Consider the following 20,564-nt stretch of genomic DNA (forward strand, 5'->3'; position numbering starts at 1 on the left):
TGGAGACCCCCAAAAATAAAAAATTATATATTTTCTTACTACATTTATTTATATGTAATAATAGAAATACATGTATTGCATTTTTATCAGTTATGGTTTTTCTATTGTGGGGTGTTAAAGAATCTGTCCAATGTCGATTGCTTTTCTCTCTTCTTCAGGATTTTTCAGAAGTAATTAATAGCATTGTTGTTGTAGACATCCCTAAGCCTATTAACCTCAACCTGGTTTCGATGCCATTTTAAGACCGTTGTTCTGACATCCTCCCACTTCTTCAAAACATCTTTAATAGCAGATGTTGGCATTAATCCTCTTTTTCATAATAAAACATATCTTGCAGAGTTTCTTAGCGTTCTTCATTCAAGAGTTCTTGGCGTTCTTCTGTCGTCAGATCAGTTTCAGGTTCCATTATGAGCTCTTCAATGTTCTCTATTTCTCAGATTTGTTACTCCTTAAGCTGGTTGAGTCTTCTTGATAATACAGTATCTTTCTTAGATAAGATTGAACTGTGGCCTACTGTAGACCTGTTCAAGCCATACTGCCGAGCAACATCAGACATCTTCAGCCCACTCTCTACCTTTGCCATTATACTCTCACCTTTCAAAAATAAAAACCGACAAAAAACTTAACGAGTGCCTGCCCAACTGTCTCGCAAATACTATAAAAGAAATTCTTTCTGTCAGAAAAATAAAAGACTGGAATTACAAGGGAGAGTTTCGAATTTTGGAAGAATACTATCCGATCAGTATATACCAGGTTGAGCGTCAATGTTGACATCTCCCACACTCCGAAAAGTTTCGAATTGTTGCCTGAAAACAAGGAAAGACCAATCGGTATTTTTTATTTTACATTGCTTCTTCTTGTGGTTGTTCTGTGAGGTGTTCGTTGTCCGAACATAAAAATCTTTCGCAAAAGTGTTCGTTATCTGATTTGTTCAAACTGTTCATTAACCAATCACCCACTGTAATATAAAAGTATTTATATTATATTGTAATGTAATACCACAAAAATATAAAATTTATGGGCAATATAAAATAACACAATTTTTGATTTGTCATAAATTCATTTCATTTATCATCAAAACGTATGTGCGTGGTGTTATTATAACATCAATAAACTGATGATGTTACCACAATTGATCATTTGTTTATTATTTTAGCTCAATAATACATATAGTATATATAGGTTTAAAGCTTAAAACTATGTATATATTATTTACTGTATACATATATACAGTCGCGTCCGCATAAGTCGACACCCCAAAGAGAAGTGGAAATGTGTTGAGTTATCCAATATGATGACTAAAGCAAAGTTGGAAAAAAAACCCACAAAACTACAATTAGGAAAATACAGTAGTGCGTTATACAGTAGTATAGGCTTACAATACGTCCTTTATTAACAATTACTCTGTAGATGAAAAACTGAAAAATTTGTTTTGTGTTATTTGTTTTCAGCACCTAACTGTCTCGACTTTCTTTTTCAACGATCACGAATGCCTTGAAAACATTATCTTCGCAATTGTCAATTGTTGGCAAGTAACGCCTAAGGATTCTTAATGCCTCTAGTGTGAGAAAATGCAAAATTGGATTCTGGTGTGACGTTGATGTAGATTTGTATATTTTCTTTTTGTTTATCTGTTATTATTTTATACATAAAAATACATAAAAAGTTAAGGCATTTTTATTAATATGTATATATATATATATATAAATAAATAAATCGACTCCCCCTCCTAAAAAAAATGAGTTTGCACCACACGTGAAGAGTGAATTCATTTTTTCAGGATGGGGTGATGACTTATCAGAGTGTGGGACAGCAAAAGTATGTCAACTTATCCAGTAGTGACAAGTTAAATGGTGTCGAGTAAATCAGAGTTTTTTAACATTAATACCTATGTAAGTCAGCCGGGACCACAGAAAACTGACTACTTAACCAATGGTGTCGAGTTATCCGGGTGTAGACTTATGCGGACTCAACTGTATATTACTATGTATATATTTTAGTATTTTTTTAAGTAAATAAACAATAATATTACTACCATTTCTAATTCTCTAGGATTTGTATCTTCTATTGCTTGAAAACTGGTTATATTAGCATTCACTAGTATATCAGAGAAAGCTGCACCTAATAATAAATGCTTTCATTTATAATTTATTTTATTATTATATATAACATGAAATACATAAAATTTTACCAAAAACTATAATTCTAAAAATAATCTTATTTTTAGGACAATTTAAGAAGTAAATAAACAACTTGTTCTATTCTGACTCTGAGAGATTTATGACAGAGACTTACTAACAATCAAGAAATAAACATTTATTTTACATTTTTTAATGAATCCAAATGCATTTTGCCTTGTTCTGGCCTCATCCGTGGACACAAATATCAGTCAGCAAGTGCTCTTTTATAATGGACTAAACCGTCCCAGCGTGCATCAACTACAGTACCAGTATTCAACTTTATAACATTTGCATAACTCTTTATACAATAATGTTCTATAATACATTGAAACAAAACAAAACACCTTAATTTGTTGCTGAGAAATACATATAATTGAAAAACAAATGTTTTCAGCCTGATTAACAGGCCATCTTCAGGTCAAAAAACGAAAATGGAACAGATATGTTCCATGCATAAAATACAAACTTTTAATCAAAATTTAGAACAAAAAATGTAAAAATTATATGAGAGAAACAGAAGAACATATAAAATTAAAACAAAATAAAATAACATAAATCTTCCAATATACTGTGGCCGTCGGCCATAATATTGTATATTTGTATTATTAATTTTAGTTAGTCTTAACCTTTTCTTTGTTTCATTGTTCCCTCTTTTCCTAAAACTTTCCAACGACCGTTATCACCTTTGCGTAAGATTAGCCGTTCTAAGAATCGGGGAAAACAATAGAAAGTAGTGTGGCCTGGGGAAGAGCAACCAAGAGATAAAACATTTTTTGACCAGATACGAGGAAGACGGATGTGTGAAAAGGGGCTCTGAAGAAAGTTTTGGTAGAGAGTACAGAAGTTCAAGATAGTGCAGCAAGGGACCGAGTTGGATAGTTTGAAGTAAGAGAGAACCTCAATAAGTGATAAAGAAAAGAGGATCTGAAAGACAGAAGCCACCATAACAGAACCGAGGTCCTACCCAAAGTGCATATCATCCTGATATAGAGAAACCCCGGGTGAATCAACTCTTCATTTCTTATTTCATCCCACTATCCTATCTCCCTCATTATTTTCCTTAGTATTAAGTTAGATTTAAGTTAGAATTAAGTTAGGTTTAGTTATGCACTTTCTAGAAATTAATTATCACACGATCAGGAAAGAGAGACCATCGTGCTTTGTTTGGAACAGAGTTCTTTGTGTAAATCATGCCGGATTGTAAATTATCACAAAACCAGTTGGGATTTCTTATATAACCTTTTTTGTTCAAAGTGAAATAAAGGGACTGTGAATATTGTTATAATTTTTGTAGAGTCCTTTCTGTACTTTTCATTCGTGGACCGTACTGTACCACTTTTAAGAACACCACAATACTAATTCTAGTCCAAGTTTTTAGTAAATTTTTTAACTATGTACTTCCATGCTGATGGCAGGCTCTCAGCATCTCTTGCATTTAAACAGCCTCACATAGCTTACTTCTATATATTTCGATCTTCTCTGCTGTCATTGAAAAAGTTGGGAAGATAAAGGTTTAATAATTGTTGCCTCGTTCCATTTCACCACAAAACCTTGAGATTGCAACATATGAGACAAAATTGTAGTATTGGATCCTTTTTTTACATTATATCTATGCTCCTTTAGTCTTATGCCTAAGCTCTTGGTGGTGATGCCGATATAGACTTTCTTAACATCTAGTTGGATGTTCTCATAAGGAACTTTATACACCCCTGGTTTTTCTTCTGTTTTTATCGTGTCTTTATCATTCCTCAAGATCTCATATAAATTTGGGGCTCTTTTTAAAACCATTCTTGATTGTTTTTGATTAGCAACTTCTTTCATAACACTATTCAAATTACTATTATAAGCAGTGGTGATATTCAGTGGGTTCGCACAGGTTTGGCCAAACCCGTTGGTAAAATTTTCAGTTTTCTGAACCTTGTTAAACACATGTAACATTTCTCAGTAGTTTTGTTTTTTTTAAAAGATATATTAAAATATACGTATTATACTCTGTAACACTACTAAACTAGAGCCTTATACCCTGTTCACACTGAGCATTTCAATCTAGATTGTGAGCAAGGTCGGGGACTATGCCTTGGTGCAATCTCTCTCGACTGAAACGAGGTTTAATCGCGATCGATTCAAGAGAGTTCTTGAAACTAGATCCAGTCATAAGAGAGTTCCCACAGTCTCACGTGCGCGAGATAATACAAGATGGCTGTGGAACACGTGTCAGGCTATGGACAGCGAAATAAAAAGGATATTGTATTTTGAGAGATGACATTTGTCTATTATCAGCAGTGCCATTTGAGGTGAAAAAATTTCTCTGCCTAAAAAAAAAAGGTCGACAGCACTAATATACTATTGTTACCTGGTCTTCGCCCAGGGCCCCTTACGTTCCAAATACACCATTGATTATTAGATATATCGCAAGAAAAGGTATTGTACTTATTTCTAGCCAAAACTTCCATTTTGTTTGTCGGTGATTGTTAGTAAAAAAAATTTTCTGCTAGCGAACCCTTTGTTAAATATTTTCAATATCACCACTGATTATAAGTAAACTTCAAGTGCCTAGTGGGAGCATTATTTAAGTCTTTTCTTTCTTTGTTCCTTTTATACACTTTGGGTAATCCTATAATAGTGCTTTTCTTGTAACCTAGGGTCTGGGCTACTTGCAATATTCTATCAATTTTTTTATTCCTGTCACCGATTCTACCACAATATAAATAAGCCCTTCTTATTAAAGTTTGAAATGCGGCCATTTTATATCAATAAGGATCCATGGACCGTGAGGGTATATATAGTGGGGTGTGAGTAGGTTCAATATACACGCTGGTGGACAAATTATCTTTCATGAACCTGATATTAATGTCCAAGAAGTGCACAATCAAAGAATTTTTTTGCTCTAATTTTAACTTAAGCCCATCTTTGTTATCATTGATTCTACTCACAAATTCATGTATCCTGCTATTATTTCTCTATAAGATAAATATGTCATCCACATATTTACAGAAATATATGATATCTTCTTTAATTAACCCCTTTCTGTCCGCAATCGAACTCAGTTCGATCGGTTTACATAGCGTTACACAGAAAATGGTGTTTTAGACCCTCGGAGAAAAAAAATCGGCGAAAAAAAAATGTTTTTTTGGACTTTCGGATGTATTTTCAGTCCCCAAATTTTTTGAAAAATTTTTTCCCGCGCGAAAAAATTTTATTGCGATTTTAATTAACCCTTAATGACGGGCAATTAACGCTTAATTGTTTTTTTATGGGATTTTTTTATAGAACTTTATTTATCCTTCTAAACTTCTAGCGCACCGATTTTACTTCGGTAAAGTTATTTAAAGCTATTTTCTGATGTAAAAAACAACATCCAATAGTTTTTTAATTTTTTTAATTAATAGATTTTTTTATAATTACGTTTAATTAAGTCGGGGGGGTCGGAAATTTCAATAAAAATCGTAATTAAAAAAAAAAGTTTTGAAATATCCAGCCATCTAGTATTCACCCTACTTTTTACCCTTCTCCTCCCGAGAGTTTCATGAGAATGTCCCGCGAAAGACGACACCAGCTGTTCTCAAGGTCATCCAGCTGTGTAAACAATGACTCATCAGTGTCAAGTTTCGCGCTAAGGCGAGAAAAAGGAAATTGTACTTTGAAGTGTTTTCTTCAAAATTAACACATTTCTTTCGTTTTTTTTTTAGTTTTGACTATTTTTAATTATAATTTAATTATTAATTATGATTTTTTTTAAAATTCGCGCGGACAAGAAGGGGTTAAAATTACGTAGAACTCTATTTTCGTTTTTTGACCTGAAGATGGCCTGTTAATCAAGCTGAAAACGTTTGTTTTTCAATTATATATACAGTCAAACCTGTTTTTATGCGGTGGATAGGGACCGCATAAAAAAAATTGCACGAAAATTCCCAAGTGGCTATGAAAAATAGTTTTCGCGACACAATTAAAAAAATATTTTTTTTATGCGGTTAATAGGGACCGCATAAAAAGTCTCACATAGAAAATAACTCAAAACCGTACGAAATAGAATTTATTGACAACAGATGTCAGCACTTGACTGCATCGTCTCATCTATCGTCTGTTTTACATATTTTTGTCCAGGTGGTGTTTTGTTGACTTAAAAAATAAATTATTTCATTTTTCGCATATTCATGCAATAATATTACTACAATAAGTTCATTTATGCTATAATAAGTTTATTTAGCTATAATAAGTCAACGTGAGACATGACAAATCGCACGAGACAAGTCGCCAACTATACCGTACAAAAAAAAATCGCAATAATAAAAAATCGCACAAAAAAGACCGCATAAAAACAGGTTTGACTGTATTTCTCAGCAACAAATTAAGGTGTTTTGTTCTTATGTGTTTATTTGCTGAGCACATTTTATATTATCTATAAAACATCTTTTTACCATATTCTTTTCTTTATATAAAATTTTTACATTATTTCTATTAATAGAAAAAAAGAAAAAATTTAAATTACTATTTCATTTTCAAACATTCCAAAACTGGATGATGACTACTGAATGAAATTAAAAATGTTTGTTCATCAATAAATTTTGTTATAAAGAAATGCTTACTGGAGTTGTATAATATCAAGTTAAATAAATGTATAGTACATCTTTCACGGGTCCAGCATAACATTTAATTCTATAATAAAAACGTTTTCGATCCCTTTGAAAGATCTTCTTCAGTTATTCTTTACAAATAAACGAATGCAAAAATTCGAATTTAAAAAAAACAAAAAAAACAAAAAAGTCAATTATACTTCTAGAAGTAACAAAAAACGTAAAACTGTTCTTAATAAAGTTATAACAAAATACACTTAACAATCAACAATAATAATAATAATAATAGCAAGCATATAGCAAACAACCCAACAATAAAAATAAAGCTAAAACAGAAGTAACCAAAGTGGCGCTGCGGTGCCGTTGAAACTACAAATCCTTTTCATAGAAAGATTTCCAGGCCGTGGGCAAACTGTCGGCATCTCTATGATTAATGCATTGTGTGGTGAGCTGTGCCTTGTGTATTTCCATTTACTCTAAGTATCTCACCACTTGTGCCAATCTTGTAGGTTTAATAATCGCGGCCTTGTCCCAATGAATCGTGATTTCCTGTTCTTTGGGGAAAGCGGCCAGGATCGTACTATCAATGCTCTTATTAACTGTGTACTTATGTTCCTTGATCCTTTTTTTCAAACTCCTCATGGTAGCTCCTATGTATACTAGGTTGAGTTGAATCGATTATCTTTCAAAGGTATGGAGTATACCCCCGTGAGGCTATTGGTGTTATATCTCTTTTTATCATTTCTCAATAGTCTGTATACTGTAGGATTACACCTATAAATAATCCTGAAGCTCCTTTTTCTGGCTACCTTTCTAGTTATTTGGTTTAAAAACGGTACGTAATTAAGCACAATTCTTTATGCTCAGATTCTTCAATCCGTCAGTCATGTCAGTCAGTCAGATCCTACCCCTCTTCCGTAAAGATATATTGATTTACACAAGGTATGTCAATGACATCTTCGTTTTGTGAAAGAATAAGCAAAGTACAAACCGCTTTATGAACTTGGTCAACAGGAACCCTTATGGCCATATGTTGGAGCTAGAACAGGAAAGCGAAAATCAAGTTAATTTCCTCGACTTAACAATTTTATTGAAGGATGGTCAAGTCGTAACGAGTATTTACCGTAAGCCAATTTATCAACCTTACATCATTCCTAGAAATTCATTGGCTCCAGAACACATAAAGTTAGTGGCTTTTAGATCGTGGGTAAAAAGGGCTTACACGCACTGCACCAGCATATCTGATACATATAGAGAGTTGGGTTATATACAGGACATTCGATTACAGCAAGGTTACAGAAGGGACACAGTGAATACCCTTATTAAGGCCTTCCAAAATCATGACTGGCGGATGGAAGGATCCGAGCATAAAAAAAGAATTGTGCTTAATTACGTACCGTTTTTAAACCAAATAACTAGAAATGTAGCCAGAAAAAGGAGCCTCAGAATTATTTATAAGCGTAATCCTACAGTATACAGACTATTGAGAAATGATAATAAGAGATATAACACCAATAGCCTCACGGGAGTATACTTCATACCTTTGAAAGATAATCGGTTCAACTCAACCTAGTATACATAGAAGCTACCATGAGGAGTTTGAAAAAAAAGATCAAGGAACATAAGTACACAGTTAATAAGAGCATTGATAGTACGATCCTGGCCGCTTTCCCCAAAGAACAGGAAATCACGATTCATTGGGACAAGGCCGCGATTATTAAACCTACAAGATTGGCACAAGTGGTGAGATACTTAGAGTAAATGGAAATACACAAGGCACAGCTCACCACACAATGCATTAATCATAGAGATGCCGACAGTTTGCCCACGGCCTGGAAATCTTTCTATGAAAAGGATTTGTAGTTTCAACGGCACCGCAGCGCCACTTTGATTACTTCCGTTTTAGCTTTATTTTTATTGTTAGAGTGCTTGCTGTATGCTTGCTATTATTATGTTGGGTTAAGTTAGATATACTTGGTTAACACCGGTGGCTGTGTACTATGCCAGACCAAAGTCAAGGCATAGTAACAAAAACAGAAATTAAAGAAGTGTATCAGTGTGCGTGTCTGTATTCAGGAATTTTCTCACAATATGACATGTATTCAATATAGTGGCTTTCTGTAGAGTGATGTATGTGTTTCTATTCAATTCTAATGTGCCTAGGCTTTTGTGTAGTGTGTGTAGTATGACACCTGTAGAGGAGAGAACTACAGGTACAATAAGCACCCTATCCATCCTCCACAGATGCCTTATTTCCTGGGCGAGTTCTGTGTACTTGCTAATTTTTTCAGTGCATGCGTTTTGTATATTGTGAGTGTTTGGAATGGATATGTCTATAACGTATGTGATTTTATTGTGTTTGTCAATGAGTGTGATGTCTGGTCTGTTGTGGTAAATTGTTTTATCTGTGATTATGGCTCTGTCGTAGTACATTTTGTGCGTGTTGTTTTCCAATACTGTCTGTGGATTGTATTTGTAGTATAGTTCGTGGATGTCTGCTAATTTGTGTTTCTTTGCAAGCTCTTAGTGTATTATATTTGCTACTTGGTTATGTCTGTGTAAATAATCTGTCTGTGCCAAGAGCTTGCAACCAGAGGTGATGTGTTGTATAGTTTCTGGCATGATGTGACATTTTCTGCATGTGTCATTTGTGAGTGTTGCATCTTTGAGTATGTGTTTTCTGTAGTTTTTAGTATTTATGACCTGATCCTGTATGGCAATCATGAATCCTTCCGTCTCCCCAAAGAGGCATCCCCGAGCTAACCAGCTGTTTGACGCAGTTTTGTCAACAAAATCCTGGGCCAGATCGTAAGGATGCCTGCCATGGAGTGCCTTTCGAGCCCACGATTGCTTAATGGTGTCTATGCTTTTTATATGTTGTGTTGTGTTCATATGATGTGAGTGTAAGTTTAATGGTGTGTTATTCGAGTCTGCTAGAGTTACTGCTTTATGTAATTGTGATGTTTCTTGTTTTTTGTAGAAAAACTCTTGCAGTGACTGTATTTGTTTGTAGTGAAGGTTAACTATGTCAATCAGGCCACGTCCGCCATCTTTACGTGGAAGGGTTAATCTTTCTGTGGCGGATTTAGGATGATGTTGTTTACGCTTAGTAAGTGTTGTTCTTGTTTTCCTTTGGAGTTGCTCAAGATAAGTGCGAGTCCAATGTATAACTCCAAAAGAATATGTGAGTACTGAGATGACATATGTGTTTATTGCTTTAACTGTGTGTTTTGCATTTAACTCTATTCTGAGAATAGCATTTAACCTACTTTAGTATTCTTTAATTAATCTTTGCTTTATTTGTGTATGTTCTGTTAGTTTGGCCTGTTGGAATCCTAAATACTTGTAGAACTCGCCCTCTTCCATGGATTCAATAATGTCTCCATTTCCAAGTGCAAAATCTTCTTTCTTCAGGATTCCTTTTTCTATGTGAACTGTTTTGCATTTATCTAGGCCAAATTCCATTTGTATGTCCTTGGTGTATGAATGTGTGATTTGTAGGAGTTGATGAAGTTGTTTTTGTGTGGATGCATAAAGTTTTATGTCATCCATGTACATGAGATGTGACAGTGTAAACTGTGTTGTTTTTTCGTGTCTGATATTGTAACCATATTGCGTGTTGTTTAACATGTTGGATAATGGGTTCAGGGCTAAGCAGAACCAGAGAGGACTCAAGGAATCTCCTTGAAAAATTCCTCGCCTAATAAAAATTTGGTTTGTTTGTATGGAAGTGTTACTAACCCTGAGATGTAGTGTTGTTCTCCAGTGCTGCATAGTGTTTTGAAAGAATGCAATGAGTGATGGATGTATTTTGTACATGTGTAGGATATGTAGCAGCCAACTGTGTGGAACACTGTCGAATGCTTTTCTGTAGTCTATATATGCCATGTGTATGTTTCTGTGTTGTTTGTGTGCTTGCCGTAGAATGACTGAATCTATGAGTAACTGTTCTTTGCATCCCCTGTGGTTTCTACGACAACCTTTTTGCTGTTCTGTTAGAATGTTGTGTTCTTCAACGTGTTTGTATATTTTGTTTGCGATACAGGATGTCAATAATTTGTAGAGTGTTGGAAGACATGTAATTGGTCTGTATTGTGTGGGGTCTGTGGTATTGTTGTTTTTAGGTTTCATGTAGGTGATGCCCTGAGTAAAAAAATTTGGCATGTCTTGTGGATTGATGATGATGTGTGTTAGATGTTTAGCTAGTTCCTGGTGCAGTGATGTAAACTTTTTGTACCAGAAATTGTGAATGTTGTCTACACCAGGTGTCTTCCAGTTGTGTGTTCTGTTAACAGTGTATTGGAAATCATGTATGTTTATTTCAACACAGGGCATAGTTGGTATGTTGTGCAAGTTTCTGTTCTCCTCCTCGATCCAGCCTGCATCAGCATTGTGCGTGACAGCACTGGACCAAAGAGAAGACCAATATGTTGTAAGTTCTTCTTCTGTTGGTGTGCCACTGTGCTGTGTATCAGTGTTTGCTTTGTTATTAATTTGTCTGTAAAAGAGTTTTTCATTGTTTGTAAATAATTTATTTTGTTGTTTTCGTAGTGTACATGTTTTGTATCGTTTGAGTCTACGTGCTTTGGCAGCAAGTTTTTGTTTTAGTGTATCAATGTATTCTGTAATGCGTGTGTTGTGATGTTCATGTTTTGTGTGTGTTTTTATTTTCTTGAAAATGTTTTTGAGCTGTTTCCTTAATTTGGGTGTTATGTTGTTTTTAGTGTATTGTGTTAGCCTGCCTAATTTCTGTCTAATGTCATTTATTTGTGTTTCTATTCTCCTCTGCCAGGCAGGCTTGTGATAGAATTGTGTTTTCTGTGTATTTGTCTGTGATTGTACTTTCAGTCCATGGTGTGTCACTACTGTGACTGCCCCAGCATAAACTAATGTATGAATGTCTGCGAGTGTAGAAATTGAATGAATGTAGTGTGGTAGTAAGTGAGTGTTTACATAATTTAGTGTTTTTCCTACTTCCTTTGATGTGTTGATTTTTGGTATTCGTGGTCGTTGTGTGGGATCTGTACCTGTATATTTAGTGAGTGTTTCCTGAAATATAAGTGAGAGCGTATTAACTAAATCCAAGTCTATGTTATCAGTGATGGATGAGGAAGTGTCTGTAGTATCATTAGTGGTAATTGTTGTATGTGTGTTATTATCAATGCTTGTTGCTGGATTATCCTGACAGGTTACATGATCTTCATTAATGTTAGATGTTTCTGTCTGTTGATGTATTTGATCAGCAACCTGTTGTTTGATAAGTTCAAGTGTTGTTTGTGGAACAAGGTTGTTGTGTATAATTGTTCTTTTTTGATCAACAACCCTTTGTTCGGTGACAGTGAGATGAGGATACTGTTGTGTGAATTTATGGTGTAGTTGTTGTCTGTATGCTGTCATGTTTGTTTCGAGTTTTGTGATCGTGTAGTAAGTACGGATGATAAACTCGTTCATTTCTACTGTCCATTTCATCCGTTGGCGTGGTTTTCCAGCCTTTGTGGTCTGTGGATGCATTGCCACAGAAACACCAAGGCTGGGTTGGTTCCTCACATCTGTTGAGGGCATTGCAGTAGCCATGCTTGGGCCGGTGCTGCTTTCGCCACCAGTAACCAAGGGAGACTGTGACCTATTTTTCGAACGTGAGCCTCTGCCTAACCCACGAACGCGAACCTTGTTAACCCGGGCGACGTCCGAGCCGGTATCACACTTTGATCTAGTTATTACCATGATGAATATCTCCACAGAATGTGGGCGTGGTCACTCTTAGCTTCATTTCTCCCCATAGACCTTACTGGCATGGGTGTCCCTACCAGGAGCTTATGCTCCAGCCTGCATTGCCCTATGGATCAGTAAAATTACTGGGCTCTCCCACCACGACCAGGTGGTGACCCCGGGAGAGTTATTATTATTATTATTATTATTATTATTATTATTGTTGATTGTTAAGTGTATTTTGTTATAACTTTATTAAGAACAGTTTTACGTTTTTTGTTACTTTTAGAAGTATAACTGACTTTTTTGTTCTTTTTGTTTTTTTTTAAATTCGAATTTTTGCATTCGTTTATTTGTAAAGAATAACTGAAGAAGATCTCTCAAAGAGATAGAAAACGTTTTTATTATAGAATTAAATGTTATGCTGGACCCGTGAAAGGTGTACATTTATTTAACTTGAAATTTTGTTATATTTGTGCTGGATTTTCTAGGTGTAAGTATATTGCTAAATACTTAATTCAAAGATTTCAAAACAAATTTTAATAATGTTAAATTATTAAATAATTTTCAGATAATTATTTTATGTGTATAATTCGTTAAAATTTATTTAATAATATATAAATAAATAAATTTAAACATTTACCAATTTTTTCCAATTGTCTTTGAAACATATTTGGAATTTTCCCACAGTCGTGCATGAAAACATTTTGCCAAAGTAATGGCATTTAATAATGCTTTAAATCCTCTAATTTCTATATATAGGTATTCAGCTAAACCTGAAAAAATGTATGATAATTACCGTATTTACTCAAATATAAGACGATCTTGCACATAGGACGAGGTGTGACTTTAAAGATCAAGATAAAGAAAATTAGATTTATTAATACAATTTTAATTATATTTTGTTTAATAACAAACAAAATATCAAATGCACATAAATGCACACATTGTCCCGCAAAAATCTTGTAAAATCGACAACATAATTTGTTCATGTAAAGCTGGATAAGTGGGGAACCTTTTTGCCAATTCTTAACAGTTGAATTCACTCTTCATTGATTACACTTATGAGTTGCTTCAAATTCTGATTTCTAAATAATCATCTGTTTTCACGTGGGAATGAATTAAAACTTATATTGGGCTCCCGTGTAATTTTGGAATTCAATTCAAAAACTTTGCTTTTCCTATTGCTATTTATCTTTACTCCTTACAATACACAAGAATGATTTAAATGACCCAAATAAAATATTTTTGTTTTTAAACACCAAAATCCAGTAAAAATGCAAATACACAGTTTACAAAAACAAAAAGAATCCTTCGCTTGCGCATATAGGACAACCTAGGTTTTTGAAGCAGTGAAAAATGGCTAAAAACCCCGTCTTATATGCAAGTGAATACGGTAATTCTTTTATTAATAATTAATAAAATAATGTTCTACAATATTAATTTAAATAATGATAATATTCTCTTAAATGTATGAACAGAACCGGAAAATGGAACCCTCTTGGCTAAATGTTCTAATCATTAATTAATCAGTTTATCAACAAAATAACTCATTCAAATGTGAAATTTTTTATTTAAACAATAACATTTTTATTAGGTTAAGATAATCCTTACTATCAATATAAGTACAGGGTCTTCCAAAACAAATGTTACGATTTCAAATTACTGTAATTATGTTAATTTTTACTTGAGAAGTATGCAACATACACCAATTGATAAAGTAACTGTCCAAGTTCTATTTCTCATCTGCATTCAAATGTCTTGTTGCCTAATACATCTAGAAAATGCCATAAATGAAAATGGCAACTCTGCAATAGAGAAAGCATTTTGTGTTCTGCAGTTTGCAAATTTGGAATCACTTGTTATTGTGCAACGAGTAATTTGCAAGAGCTGTAGAATTGCTGTGGGAAGCGTGACAAAGAATATGCTGTAGAAAGCATAGGAAGAGTTTAAATATCAGTTGGATGTGTACTATGTGACATCCCCCCAGGTAGGGAACTGGTCTTGTCACGACGAGAGGCAATGGGTACTGCGATCCTGAAAAACTCATCTTGGTCTCAGCCATTGGTGGAGTCTCTGGACTTGAGCCTAAGGTTCCAGAGGTGTCAGAGTATCATGGGCTTTGGGTCTGCATTCCAGGTCTTAATGAAGTTGTCCGTGTGCCGTGTCCCTATCCACTGCCCCCATTAGGGTTTCTAACTTCTCCCTAAACTGGAACCTATCTCTGTTCGGGCAGATGCAAATAGAGCTGCAATTTGGCATAGTGGCATGCAGACTCACATAATACAGAAGAGAGACTGGTGCGGGTCCATTCTTAATAGTATTGGCAATAAGAGGGCCAAAATGAGCTCTCAGTAAGTCCAGAGCTAAAGGATGGTCACCGTAGCCGTTACTAACAAGATTTCCAGGGAAAACTTGTCTTTGAGATAAGCAGGGTGTAGTCATTTTGACTTGTCCAACGTAAGTTGGTAGTCCTGCCGATGGTAGTGTAGGCACTCGTGGGCTGATAGTATGGCATCACTCAACAGGGGCACTGCTGAAACATGGTAAACAAAGCCCTCTGCTTTGGTGAAATGGTCCTGAGACCTTCTATTCATGGTGGTTAATTTGTCTGCTTGTAGCGAGATGATTGTCATCTTCAGCTTAACGAGCGAAGCCTCTGACTAGCCACAGAGATCACTGAAATTTCTGGATTCAATTCCCACGTCGATACAGAGACTGAAAGCCATGGATTTGACAATTCTTACTCTCTGCAATCTGAGACACACTAAGTGAACTCCCACATCAACCACAGTGACGTGGGGCCGATGTTATGAATGCAAAGGCGGTTGAATGCAGTCGACTATGCCTCGCCTGTGGTAATGCAGACCACGTAAAGCTCCTTCCGTCCGGTGAACAAAGTCAGCCTCTCAGGAGGAAGATTGGGCTTCGCACACCCAGTGCTGGCCTGGGAGCCACGGCCTGCATGCCAAAGCTAGTGGAGCAAGGAGTCGTACTCCTGTTGCTGAAGCCTTGCTGGTGGTCAGGAGGATAGCACCTACAGTGGATTGTAGGATCCTGCTAACTGATATCTGTTCTGACGGACAGTTGGCAGAGTCGCTCCTTGGACATAGGGCCAACTTCCTTCATGTCCTGGGGGAAGGCCTGACGATGTGTTGGATGGCCGTATATGGTCTCGGAGAACTAGAAATGGGGTTTCCTAGTAGGGATGATGAGGCGGCCCAAGCCAAGCAACCAACTGGGCTGGGGTGACCTTCAGTAGGCAGCCATTTAAATGGGAAGTTGTCCCGGCAGTGGGCCAAGCTGTGACGACCCGGCAATAAGAAGGCCAAGATGGTCCCTCAGTAAGTCCAAAGTCAGAGCAGGTTCTTAAACATATTCTCTGATTCCTGAATGGATTCTGGGCACGTGTGAAAGGTTGGGACCACCCAAACCCAATTTCTTTCTTTTTTTACCTAATGATGACAAAGACTATGGAACAAGTTAAATGTGTTACCTTAGCTGATTCATCGTGTGTGAGCGATGAAGTTCTAATTCCAGATAGTCAACCTGATGTCGTCATTCCTGAGGAGAAAAAGAAAGGCCACCCGGAAGGACGTTAGCATTTCCGGAAATGGCCAGGGAAAGGAGAAGGTTGTGCCTAGGCAGAAATGCACAAAGGCCACCAAGACTGGCAAAGACAGCACCAGATCCAATAGTTGCGAGGCCCGATTGAATTCTTTTTTGTGGGGCCCCTCAAACTTTAAATAACAAAATTAATTAACAGTTAATTTACATATTGAAATATGTTGTTTTATTTTTCATAACAATATACAGTCCAACTCATTTATAACGTCATCCATGGAACCGGCAATTTTTTGACGTTATAACCAAGTGTCGTTATCTGCAAAGTCTATTATTACCATAATAAATTTATTATCATATGTATAAAAATGCAAACTACGTGTTTAAATCAACTTTATTTACATTATTATGTTTAAGTTTACATCAATGTAATTAAAAATTTCAAAAATTACCTTTTATAAGAAATTTCTATTTGTCATAAATTTCAATAATGGCGAAACTTCCGGTTTTGAGAATAATGTCAAATCAAAAGGCAACAAAAGCTTAAACTAATGTATGCTAATTAAAAATAATTTAATTATTTCTTTATAAACTATTTAATGTAATATGTTATATTAAAAATAATAGAACATTTAACAATTTAGCATAAAATAATTTAAAAATGAGTACATAATAACCGATCGTCACATTGTTAAAAGTGTAGCAAACCTCACCCCACTGAAGTCAGGTGGTGAGAGTACCACCCACAGTCGTTCTAGACCCTAGGACTAAACACATAATATTTTCATTGTGGAATAAAATTTGTAATCTAATTTTGTAAATAGGGAGTGCTTCAAATATGACATTAAAACAGGGTTTTATGTCGTTACAAGTGGGTTTTTTAACATTATCTAGTATAGTAAAGTCGTGGGACCAATAAAAATTTGACGTTACATTAGGGTTGTCGTTACATCCGATGATGTTATAACCAAGTTAGACTGTACCTAGATATTTATTTTTGTAACATGTACTATTTTTAAATATATATAAATTTTGATGTGATGCGGGGCCCAATTGGCATCAATCACTCCAATCGCCTAAAATCCGGCTCAGGTAAAAAGGGCAAAGGGCAAAGGTAAGACAGTTGCTTCAAGTGACCAGCCAAAACAGAAGACGGAGGTTGACACTTCATCCACAGATTCTGGAAAAGAGACAGTGTTTGGCATCATCTCTGACAGCGACCCGGAAGAGTGGAAGGATGCGCCATCCACCTCCAGGGCCCAACGTGCTTTGTGCCATAACAAGTGCAAAAACGTTAACGCTTCTGCAAAAAAGAAAGTTACTACTTCAGCAACATCAACTGCTAAGAAGGGAAACCCATCTTCTTCTAAGCAAAGCGGGGGCAGATCCCACCCTGCATGAGCAGACAAAACCGGCTGCTGAGGAGCAGCCATGTTTACTCTCTTATGAGAGTTGTAGGGCAGAGCTGGACAATGCCCATGAAGAGCTAACCAAGATACTTCGGCAAATGGACAGTTGCTGTCAAAAGACAGTGTGCGCCAGCATCTTTCACCTTTTCAGCAAAGCTACAGCTGTGCTGCATGCCCAGGAAGTTGAGATCGCCTCCCTTAGGCCAGAGAAAAGAACTTTGAGGAAGGCAAGCGTTTTGAGCAAGCTGCTAGAACCTCAGAATTGTAATAACAAAATGGCTGCCACAAGTAAAAAAACTTACGCAGCAGCAGCAGCAGCTAAAGCTGCCCCAAAGCACATTCAAGAGGAGCCGCAGAAACCAAAGCCGATGAAAAGTGCTGTCCAGACCACTGAGCATATGCTCTTGGTCTTTCCAAAGGACAGCACAAAAAGCAGCGACAATACTAAAGCATTGCTTCAAAAGCACATCAACCCTGTGAAGTTGGGCATAGGGGTCAAGAATGTGCATAGAGTTAAAAATAATGGAGTTCTTGTGGAGGTTAGAAGGCAGCAAGAGCTCCGAGACTAACACAAGAGTTGACAGAAGGACCAGCTGCACTTAAGGAAGTGGTCTCTTGTAGGCTTCCCCAAAAGCGTAGGTCGATGGTCATCATCTTTGACATCTCACTGGACGTCACTTGCAAAGGTCTTGTGGGCACCTTATCTTTGCAAAATAGCATTTGGCTGCAGTCTGGGGTTCTGCAGCCGAAATTCCCTCTCAAGGGAAAAGGAAGGCTCATGAACTGGGTTCTGAAAGCCTCCCTTACGTTGTTCCACACTATGGAAAGTCCATTTGGACTGGATCTGCAACCAAGTAAGGGAATATATAGCTAGTACCCAGTGCTACAGGTGCTATGCCTTCGAGCATGTAGCCAAGAGTTGCCCTTCAGCAACTCAAAAATGTAGCAAATGTGCTGATGATCACTCCTATAAGGAGTGTAATGTAGTAATGCCAAGGTGCATTAATTGTACCAAGGCAGCCCGTAAGTTCAGCATTCAGCTCAGTGTCGACCACTCTTCCATGTGTGCAAGCTGCCCATGCTACTTGTGAGAACTGGAGAGGGTTAAGGCCTGAATGGACTACGGTCAGTAAAGTGCGACACAACTTTCTATCTAATTACACACATGGATCCAGTATGGAGCTACAGTGTTCTGCAGTTCAATGCCGAAAAGTGCCATGCCACAACTGCCCAACTATGGGTGGAAGTGGCCTAGCGGAATGTTGACATCATCCTTCTCCAAGAACCATACTTGGTACAAGGAAAAGTTGGTGGCCTATCACTTCAATGGAGCGCTTTCACTGAGGAAGGTAGTGATTGTCAAGCTGCTGTTGTTATTAAACGGCGGGAGATCGAAGCGTATGTTATCCATGTTTTGTGACTCACGGTGGCTGTAGAAATACAGCTACCAACCTATAAGTGGGTCATGGTCTCTAGCTACTGCCCCCATCACTTGACATCGGCAGGCTTCTCGAGGACCTTGGAAGGGTTGTCTTGCCTCGTGATCGGGTAGTCTTGGCAGGCAATTTTAATGCCAAGCACCAGGTTTGGGGCTCCCCAACAGATGATCTGCCTGGGAGAATCTTGAAGGAGGAGGTAGAGGGATGGAAAATACATATCCTGAACAACCTGCTCAAGATTGCTACTTATTTCTCACCATCCGGGGAGAGCTGGATCGACCTTACCCTCTGTTCTGGAGCTATGCTATGATCAATTAACCAGTGGGAAACAGTCAAAGTAGAAAGTTGCAGTGACCACCGCTTCATCACTTACCAGGTGACTGGCAACCGGCCTACACAGTCGGACAGTTTCTACAAGCTGACTGCCCAAAATCGGGGCTGCTTTAGCAAATGCCTTGAAGAAAAGACAGCAATGCTTGCTACGCAAGTCATTAAGGTTGCAAGTGTCGAGGACCTGGAAGTGGTCATGGCACGCATCACCAACACAGTAAGAGCTGTAGATGACTGCACACTCCTGTGCTGGAGGCCCACCACTCACCGGTCAGACCCCTGGTGGACCCAGGAACTGAGTGTCCTACAGAAGTGCACGAGGGTGCTCCGCCGACGCTTCCAACATTGCAACGACCAACACCTTCGGCGATCCAGGAAACTGGATTTCCAGAGGGCCAATGCTGAGTACGAGTACAAGTTAAACAGTGCAAGGCAAGCTTCATGGCTTAAGTTCTGTGAGAAGTTTAGCAATGAAAATCCATTTAGCCAGCCCTATAAGCTGGTGATGGGGAAAGCCAAAAGGGGTACTATGCTAGGACCCATCACGAAACCAGATGGGACCAGAACCTCCAGTCGGGAAAAAACGATCAAAGTGTTGCTCTGCTCCCTCTTCCTGAAGGATGAGCAGCACGATGACACCAAGGAACAGAGGCAACTACGCGATGAAGCAGAGTTATCTGTTTCTGAGTCCGAGATTCCCATGCCAGTGACTGACTCAGAAGTGGCCCACGCCATTGGCAACCTAAGGAGAGGGAAGGCACCTGGTGTTGATGGGATCATGGTCAAAATGGTACAAGTTCTGTATCAGATTCAACCGGACATGCTCCATGTTGTTTATCAGAAGTGTCTGCTCGTGAGACATTTCCTAGTGCAGTGGAGGTGTGCCTTGTGCTTATACACAAGAGTGGGCGCCTGAAGGACGAACCAAAGTCTTTTAGTCCTATTAGCCTATTTCCCATGCTGGGGAAAATTTTAGACAGAATCCTTTCAGACCAAGTCTTTTTCCATCAGAAACGAAGAGGGCTCTCACACCCACAACAATATGGATTTCAACTTGACAAGTCAACCTGCAGAGCACTACATCATTCAGTGGAACTGATTTATCAGAACCACCAGCAGGGTCTCCACACATCACTCATTTCGATGAATGTTGTGGGGGCATTTGACAAAATCTGGTGGCCTTCCATTGTGGGTAAGTTGAGGAGAGCAGAGCCCTCCACCCTCTTTTCGTTAGTTAGGAGCTGACTTCGTGACTGTGAAGTCAAATACATGACTCCTACAACGAGGTGTGTTAGGAAACTGGAGAGGGGTTGTCCCCAGGGATCATGCATAGGGCCCCTCCTTTGGAATGTCCTTGCC

General features: G+C 37.5%; 1 protein-coding gene across 1 annotated transcript in view; it reads right to left on the reverse strand.

The window, feature by feature from the left end:
* Window positions 1–20,564, reverse strand: part of LOC136974163 (probable ATP-dependent DNA helicase HFM1) — a 257,012-nt gene that overhangs the window by 39,119 nt on the left and 197,329 nt on the right. Inside the window, 3 exon segments of the mRNA XM_067268965.1 lie at window positions 2,036–2,121; window positions 13,107–13,125; window positions 13,127–13,239. Of these exon segments, the coding sequence (XP_067125066.1) occupies window positions 2,036–2,121; window positions 13,107–13,125; window positions 13,127–13,239 (218 nt within the window).

This window comes from Centruroides vittatus, unplaced genomic scaffold (assembly GCF_030686945.1).
Source record: "Centruroides vittatus isolate TY-2023 unplaced genomic scaffold, ASM3068694v2 contig_345, whole genome shotgun sequence".
NCBI lineage: Eukaryota > Metazoa > Arthropoda > Arachnida > Scorpiones > Buthidae > Centruroides > Centruroides vittatus.